This window comes from Lipotes vexillifer, unplaced genomic scaffold (genome assembly GCF_000442215.2).
Source record: "Lipotes vexillifer unplaced genomic scaffold, Lipotes_vexillifer_v1.1 scaffold4, whole genome shotgun sequence".
Classification (NCBI taxonomy): domain Eukaryota; kingdom Metazoa; phylum Chordata; class Mammalia; order Artiodactyla; family Lipotidae; genus Lipotes; species Lipotes vexillifer.
Window position 1 is genome coordinate 4,630,763 of NW_006785876.1, and position 8,485 is coordinate 4,639,247.

An 8,485-nucleotide genomic window follows, 5' to 3' on the forward strand; every position below is an offset into this window, starting at 1 on the left:
GGTACGCAGGCCTCTCACTGTTGTGGCCTCTCCCGTTGTGGAGCACAGGCTCTGGACGCACAGGCTCAGCGGCCATGGCTCACGGGCCCAGCCTCTCCGTGGCATGTGGGATCTTCCCGGACCGGGGCACGAACCTGTGTCCCCTGCATCGGCAGGCGGATTCTTAACCACTGTGCCACCAGGGAAGTCCCTGGTCTTAGCCTTTTTTTAAATTTACAGACATTCTGGATATTAATCCATTACTTCTGTTTCAAATATTTTGCTTGTCTTTTTCTTTCAAAATCATATTAACTTAATTTTCTGAATATAAAATACATGCTCACTGTAAGAAAAATAGAAAATTGTGAGGATAACAATCATCTGAAAACCCTTTATGCAGAGACAGTCACTGTTAACATTTTAGTAAACATCCTTATTTATATTTATCTATTCATATTCATATGCATTCATATGTACGTTAACTTGTTTATAGTAAATCATGGCTACAGAGAGGGATATATATCTAAAGCACGTTCGATTCACGTTGTAGTCATCATAAAGCTCATGAGGGAAGACAGAAAGCGTCTCTACATGGGGAGGGGCTGTTAGCACTCTGGCTGCTGGTCCCCATCGGCACCTGGTCGAGTTAGGGCTCTGTGGACCCCAGGACCTCTGGACCTCGAGACCCCAGTACAATGAGAACAAAAAAGACAGAGATAAACACAGAACTTTTTCAGTGCTTTTATTTGCCTTATTTCCCAGAATTTCTCTTTTTGTCCTCCTTTCCTTCCTATTTCCCAGGCTACCTCCTCAATATGCATCTCTGTCACTGTGGAGAAAAATGTCAGTCCCGGCTTTTTTCCTCTTGTGATGCTCACTGTGATCTAGGAACTCTGGAGACACTTCTTCCTTTTCTTCAGATCAGCATTTCCACTGGACCCTTTCTCTAGCTTATGTGGCTGGGCTCTTAATTTTGTGGGTAGTATCTTTCATTATGCTGAAGTTTCAGATTTTCACGTTGCTATATTTTCAACTTTTAAAAAATGGCTTCTGGGTTTTAAGAGCCTCTATTCCATTCTAGGATTATAAAAATATTTCCTTTTACTTTGTAAAAATATTTATGATTTTACTTTTCACGTTTATTTTAAAATCTGTTTGCAGTTTATTTTTGCAAATGGAGTGAAGCAGAGCTCCAGCCTTCGTTTTTTCAGATAGATAGCCACTTGTCTCTGCCTCACGTTGTGTATTGTCCTTCCTGTCCTCACTGTCTGAGATGCTACCCTTATCTCTCTTCTCATCTATTCATCTGTTTGGCTACCCTGTATTGTTTCCAGAGTTTTAATTATTGTAAGTTTATATTTTGGTTTTGTTTTGTTTGTTTGTTTTTTGTGGTACGTGGGCCTCTCACTGTTGTGGCCTCTCCCGTTGCGGAGCACAGGCTCCGGACGCACAGGCTCAGCGGCCATGGCTCACGGGCCCAGCCGCTCTGCGGCACGTGGGATCTTCCCGGACCGGGGCACGAACCCGAGTCCCCTGCATCGGCAGGCGGACTCTCAACCACTGCGCCACCAGGGAAGCCCATTGTAAGTTTATATTTTGATTAGTAGGCAAGTCTACAGTTATTTCTTTCCACACATTTCTTGACAATTCTTGCATATTTTCTCTTCCTATACCTAAACCTGCCTGTCATTTTTTTTTTTAAACTTTTGGGCATTTTGATTAGCATTATACTAAATTTATAGATTTATTTGAAAAGATGAACCAGAGTTCATAACCTTTTTGCAGTACTCCCTCCTTGATGAGGTGAAGAGCCTGAGACAGACTGCAGAGGAGAGGGCAGCAGGACTGGGACTGAGGCAGGGAGAGTAGGATGGAGGAGGGTGGGGGGTGATGGACTGGGTCTTGGTGGACTGGGTTGGGCGGGCAGTCAGACATGACTCTTGGGGTGGGGAACCCCGATGTCTCTTCTCTCTCAGAGAGAAGCTAGTGAAGACGCTGGTGGAGCTGCTGACCAACCAGGTGGGAGAGAAGATGGTGGTGGTGCTGGCCCTGCGCCTCCTCTACGTGCTCATGACCAAGCATGAGTGGCGCCCACTCTTCGCCAGGGAGGGTGGCATCTACGCTGTGCTGGTTTGCATGCAAGAATATAAGACTTCTGTCTTGGTGCAGCAGGCAGGGCTGGCGGTGAGTGGACTGGGCCTGGAGGTAGAGAGTGACGGGCAGGGTGGGCAGGGTGGGCAGGTTGGGGGCGTGGCTGATCTCGAGGAGGTTCTCTGGTGATTCGGACAAGGAGGAGACATTGGGATGGCAAGATGCAGGTGGATGGAGGAGGTCCAGCTGGACATTCTTGGAGATTGAATGCGTATTTAGAGGAAGGGAGAAGAATGTTTTTGAGAATGACTCCCAGGTTGAAAATTGAGCAGCAGGGGTGGATGAGGTGCCCACTTGCCAAGGGGGAGAATGTTGGAGGGGGAAGAGGTGTGGAGAGAAGGTCAGGTTGAATTTCTAGGCATGCTGACTTTCCCATGGCTTTTTAGTTACAACTAGGTGTCTGATTAAAGACTAAATTTCTAGATGGGACAGAGTATTTTTTAACCCTTTTGTCTGAGTGGTACCGGTGCACAGAAATTACCACCTCACCAGATGTGGGTAAAGCCCAGCCAGCATTGCCATTGCCTTGCCCCGCCCCCTCCCCGGGCCCAGAGAATGGTGAAAGGAGGCCCTCGTTCAGGGAGGAAGAATTGGCTTCCTGAGTACTCCAGACAGAAGGGCTGGCTGGTAGGGAGGTATGGGCAGGGGACAGGTAGGCCTCGTCCAGAGCAGTTCTGAGAATGGATTCCAGCAGTGTAACGGCAGCAGCATGGACTGGAGCACAGGTGCTCTTAGGGCAGGCTTCCCAGGGAGCGGCCGGGAGGCTCGTCCTTTTTGGGGCCAGCCTGGTGCTGCCCCTCCCAAGAGCAGCCAAGCATTCCTAGTTGAGGCCGTGTCTGCTCAAAAAATTCCCTGATCCTTTCAAACCACATGGCCAAAATACGACATATGCCTCTAAATTTGAACTCTTGCCCTATAACAGAATTGCATCTTTTTGTATATAACTTAAGGTCTACAGAATTCAGCTTGGGGGAGGGGGAGGTAGCTAAAGGGAAAAAGCCTCATTATGAGGTAGCATTTGCTTGAAGGGTCCAGCCCTCACAAGGGGGATCATCCTGAGAATTATTTCTAATTTACTTCATCCTTAGAAGGTTTCTTCTCAAGAGTCAACCCTTTCACCAGCCAAGACATTCTCCACCCTGATGGTTTAGTGTTCATCCTAATTTAGGATTCTCTTTAGTACCAGCAAACAAGTTGGCGTATTACCAATATTTTTTCCTATAATTCCAGCTGCTCTACCTGTGAGTCAACACAAGTAGCCTCATCCAGGCAGGCTGGATACTGCCTTTGGAGGCCAGGGGACATAGGGGTGGGAGTGTTGGCACACAGGTGCTAGCGGCAGTTGTGGGAATGGCCGAGGTTGCATGGGGCGGGGGTGTGGAGATCGAGGAGAAGGGGGACAAGGAACTCCATATTTGGGACCCGGCAGCAGAGAAACTCACAGAGAGGTAGGACGACCAGGAGGACGAGAAGTTTTGGAACTCAAGGGAAGAGAGGTTTTTCAAAGGGAGGAGTGGCCAAGCGAGATGGAAGACAACTTAAAGGAAAGGCTTGAAGGCAAGTAGAGGCTGTGAAAGGGCTCTGTCCTGAGGGGAAGCTGCGGAGGGGTGGCCACCCCAGCACTCGACGAGCCTCCGTGCTGGCAGAGAGAAGTTACAGACTCACATTACCATGGAGCCTTAGGTTTTTTTGGTTGGCTTTTCTTTTCTTTTTGATGTCCCATCACTACCTCTTTCATTTCGTTTGTTGTTTGTTTGTTTGTTTTTGCGGTACGCTGGCCTCTCACTGTTGTGGCCTCTCCCGTTGCGGAGCACAGGCTCCGGACGCGCAGGCTCAGCGGCCATGGCTCACGGGCCCAGCCGCTCTGTGGCATGTGGGATCTTCCTGGACCGGGGCACGAACCCGTGTCCCCTGCATCGGCAGGCGGACTCTCAACCGCTGCGCCACCAGGGAAGCCCTACCTCTTTCATTTCTATCTGCAAACAGCTCAGCTGCCCCAAAGTTTGAGGCCTAGAATGACGGCCCGGCTCTCCCCTCCTCTGCATGGTGGCTTTGCCCACTCCTGACTCTGCCTTCACATCCCCTTGCAGGCGCTGAAGATGCTGGCCATTGCCAGCTCCTCGGAGATCCCCACTCTTGTTGCCGGCCGAGATTCCATCCACCCTTTGTTTGATGCCCAGATGACCAGGGAGATCTTTGCCAGCATTGACTCGGCCACACGCCCGGGCGCTGAGAGCCTGCTCCTCGCCGTCCCTGCTGCCGTGATCCTGATGCTGAACACGGAGGGGTCAGGACCTCCCCTTCCAAACTCCAAACTCCTGCTAAGCCCCAAGCCCTGCTGCTCCCCTGCTGCTCCCCTGCCCAGGTCTCATGCATTCCACAGAAATTCCCCTCACGTTGTTGCCTCTGGATGAAATGTGGTGGTCCTCTCTGGCTGTTGTTAGAAGTGAGGCCAGTGGTTGAGGGTAGGGAGATTCCAGAGAGATCAGAGACACCTGCTCTTCCTTCCTGGAGTTGGAAGAGGCCAGATGTCTGGCCTCGGGGACCCCCGGAGCCCCTCCTTCCCCACCTGCAGGGCTCCTCCGTCCAGGAGGCTGGCTTCCTGCTTCCATTGCATTCACTCTCTTTCAACTTCTTTCTGGGTCACCTCCCTCCTCCCAGGTGCTCCTCCGCGGTGAGAAACGGCCTGCTCCTCCTCAACCTGCTTTTGTGTAACCACCACACTCTGGGAGACCAGATCGTAACCAGAGAGCTGAGAGACACCTTGTTTAGACACTCAGGGATAGCACCGGGGACAGAAGCCACACCCACCACACGCACCATCCTCATGATGCTTCTCAATCGCTACTCGGAGCCACCGGGCAGTCCCGAGCGTGCAGGTACCATGGGGAAGGCGGTGGTTGTGCTGAGGAATCGGTCCCCACCCACGGCCAGGAGGGCTCAGGTTTACATCCTAGTACCGTGCTGGAAAGACACGATGAACCTTCAGGAAATGAGTGAGGGTTTTGGTGCTCAAGTTAGGTCTCAAGTAGAACTTCCTGACCAAGAGGAGAGGGGGACTGTGGAATAGGTACAAGGAAATTGCCTTCTCTAAATGGTTTTAAACATAAAAGGGTTCTCATCTGTCTGGGCTGGGTTTGGTCCGCTCTTACGGGACACTGGAAGGTTGGTTGAAATGACTTCTAGAGAGGCCTTCTGTAGAGGAATTGTAGCTTATGGTACAGAAAGTTGGTGACTAGAATGTGAACTACTGATGCCATAGGGAAGGAACCTTTTGTATTTTATGGGGGCAAATCAGAATAAGCACTGTGTGTCTTTTAGTCTGTACATCTGAAGCCACCATGCTAGGTAGTATAGGGACGTGACTGTAGTAGCTAATAGTTACTGACTTGTGTAATAACAAAGTTGATAGTTAATAGTAGAAGGTAGTTGTGTGACTGTAGGAGATTAAAACTGTGCCGTTTAACTTGACAGTTTTTGCCATACTAATTTTTTTTACAGATGTAGTTAGGTATATATTTGGTGCCAGAAAAGAAAATGCCGCACAGTTGAGTAGAAACTTCAGACATCCTCACAACGGGAGGAAAATTGGGGGGCGGCGGTTATTTTCTGCATCTGCCAGTTTCTCAGTTTGACCAATTTGTATGACTCTCCTTCCTACCCATTTTTGCCTCCTGTGTGTCTGAGCAGCAGCACTGGAGACGCCTGGCGCCCAGGGCCAGGATGGGTCCCCTGAGCTGCTGATCCGATCCCTGGTGGGGGGCCCATCTGCAGAGCTCCTCCTGGACTTGGAGCGTGTGCTGTGCCGAGAGGGCAGTCCAGGGGGTGCCGTGAGACCTCTCCTCAAGCGCCTCCAGCAGGAGAGCCAGCCCTTCCTCCTGTTTCTGCGGACTCTGGATGCCCCCGGGCCCAACAAAACTCTGCTGCTGACGGCGCTGAGGTGAGAGGCCAGCTCGGGGGCACCTGTGCGTCGGGGGCAAGGGCAGCTGGCAGACTGCGGGGATTTCACTTGTTTTCATCCCTCGCCCAGGGTCATGACCCGGCTGCTGGATCACCCGGAGGCCATGGTCCTTCCCTGGCACGAGGTCTTGGAGCCCTGCCTCAACTGTCTGAGTGGCCCTAGCAGTGACTTTGAGGTACCAGAGCCCTGGCAAGGGTGGGGGAGGGAAAGGCAGCCTCTGGACACCAGCTCCCTAGTGAGGTTCTGGAGGGCACAGCACAGCCTTCCTGGATGAGTCTGGAAACTGGGAGGGGTGTGTAGGAAGGAGACCAGCGTCATCTGAGCATCTCCAGAACTGAGGCCTTCTGGCTGCACCTGAATTTTAAGATTCTGGGTTTAGGAGAACCCCACGTTCACCAGTCCACGCAGTCCTTGCTCTCCGCCTTTGGGGTTTGTGCCTTGTGGAGCAAGACTCAGACACCGAGGTTGGCTCCTGAGATAGCTTGGTCCTGGCAGGACGAAGCCTGGGGAGCTGCGCCTGAGCTCTGCCCCTGCCACCTCACTCTGGAGTCCTGGCACCCCAGTGTTCTGTGCCAGCCTGGCTTTGGTACTCTGCTTTCAAGTTCTCCAAAATCTCAGCCACCACATCCCCATTTCTAAACCCACCCCTCAGCCTGTACAGCCTGACCTTTGTTTCCCTACGTTAATCTCTGTGGCTCTGGGCCAGATTGTTCAGGAGCTGCTCTGCTTCCTGTATCGCCTGGCCTCCATGCACAAAGACTATGCAGTGGTGCTCTGCTGCCTGGGAGCCAAAGAGGCCCTGGTCAAAGTCCTGGACAAGCACTCGGCTCAGCTGCTGCTGGTCTGTGAGCTGCGGGACCTAGTGACAGAGTGTGAGAAACACGCCCAGCTCTATAGTAACCTCACCTCCAGCATCCTGGCTGGCTGCATTCAGGTGAGGAGGTGTGTGGGTTCGGAGCTGAGAAGTAAGCCAGCAGCAGGGGAAGGTGGTTCAGTGCATGTCCCTGTTTGGCATAAGTAGTAGCAAATCTAGGGCACTTGTTCCCCAACCTTTGCCCCACATGGTTCTGTTCTGCCGAAATTTGGGAAGAAAGGGGTTGAGTGTTCTGTTGCCCCTTGATTCTTTCTCCACATGTTTTTCCTTGTCTCTGCCCCCTACCCACACCCCTTCTCTCCGATGTCCGGGCTGCAGATGGTGCTGGGCCAGATCGAAGACCACAGACGAACCTACCGCCCCATCAACATCCCCTTCTTTGACGTGTTCCTCAGGCATCTCTGCCAGGGTTCGTGCCCCCATCTTCTTTCTCCTGCTGCCACCCCAGCATCTGTTCCCCCCTTCCCTTCCTGCTCCCTAGTCCCCTTCCTTTCTTCTCTCTCAACTAACCAGGCTTCCCGCCTGCCCGCAGGCTCCAGCGTGGAGGTGAAGGAGGACAAGTGCTGGGAGAAGGTGGAGGTGTCCTCCAACCCGCACCGGGCCAGCAAGCTGACGGACCGCAACCCCAAGACCTACTGGGAGTCCAACGGCAGCACCGGCTCCCACTACATCACCCTACACATGCACCGTGGTGTTCTTATTAGGTGTGAGCGTGCCCATGTCCATGTGTGCCCTCACACGCGAATGTGCACACACACGAATATTCTGATATGCCCCAGTACACATCCTCAGAGGATTGCCCACATACACACAACCCCGACTGAACCCCTATGCCTGAGGGACACGCTGAAACCCATTTTGTGCAGTGAACATAGACACATTGGCCTCATCTCCCTGAGCTAAGCTTAGACCTCCCCTCACTCCCCAAGCCTGTGCCGTACTCCCCCTACAGGTCACGTGTCACTGCCCTGTGGTTTTGGTTGAGGGAGAGCAATGACTCACTTATCCACTCCTCCCATGGGCATTTGTTTATTGTGTACTCTGTGCCAGGCACCCTGCAAGGGTCTGGAGCTGCGCGGACAGTAAGATAAGGGGCCTGTCTTCAGGGAACTTACTGTCTTGTTGGGGAGCCAGGCTGTAAAATCAGTAAGAAATAGAGTAAGAAAAAAGTTACGGTTGATGTGTGCACTGGATCCTGATGCCAGCTGAGAGCTCAGAGGAGGCTGCCGGAAGGAGGGGCTGACTGCGTTAAGTTTGCAGTAGAAATTGATGAGGTAAAGAGAGGGCAACGGATACTCCAGGCCGAGGGACAGCGTATGTGCAAGATGGAAGCAAGAAACAATGATGTATTTGGGGGAACCTTAAGTAATTGTGTTTGACTGGAACGAAGGGTATGTGTAGTGAAGTGGCAGGAGAGGAAGCCAGAAACAGAGGCAGAGACGGACCACAGAGTTCTGTGATCTAACAACTCAGAGCTTTATTCTGAAACTTGAGCCACTGAAGGATTTTAAGAGGGAAAG

The 8,485-nt window shown here is 51.9% G+C and overlaps 1 protein-coding gene across 1 annotated transcript in view; it reads left to right on the plus strand.

Annotated features, from left to right (window-relative positions):
* CUL9 (cullin 9) overlaps positions 1-8,485 on the plus strand; it is a 38,448-nt gene that overhangs the window by 8,545 nt on the left and 21,418 nt on the right. Inside the window, exons 9-16 of the mRNA XM_007458255.1 lie at positions 1,956-2,163; positions 4,221-4,417; positions 4,792-5,009; positions 5,824-6,070; positions 6,161-6,266; positions 6,798-7,025; positions 7,284-7,374; positions 7,498-7,669. Of these exons, the coding sequence (XP_007458317.1) occupies positions 1,956-2,163; positions 4,221-4,417; positions 4,792-5,009; positions 5,824-6,070; positions 6,161-6,266; positions 6,798-7,025; positions 7,284-7,374; positions 7,498-7,669 (1,467 nt within the window). The remainder of the gene's footprint in view (positions 1-1,955; positions 2,164-4,220; positions 4,418-4,791; positions 5,010-5,823; positions 6,071-6,160; positions 6,267-6,797; positions 7,026-7,283; positions 7,375-7,497; positions 7,670-8,485) is intronic.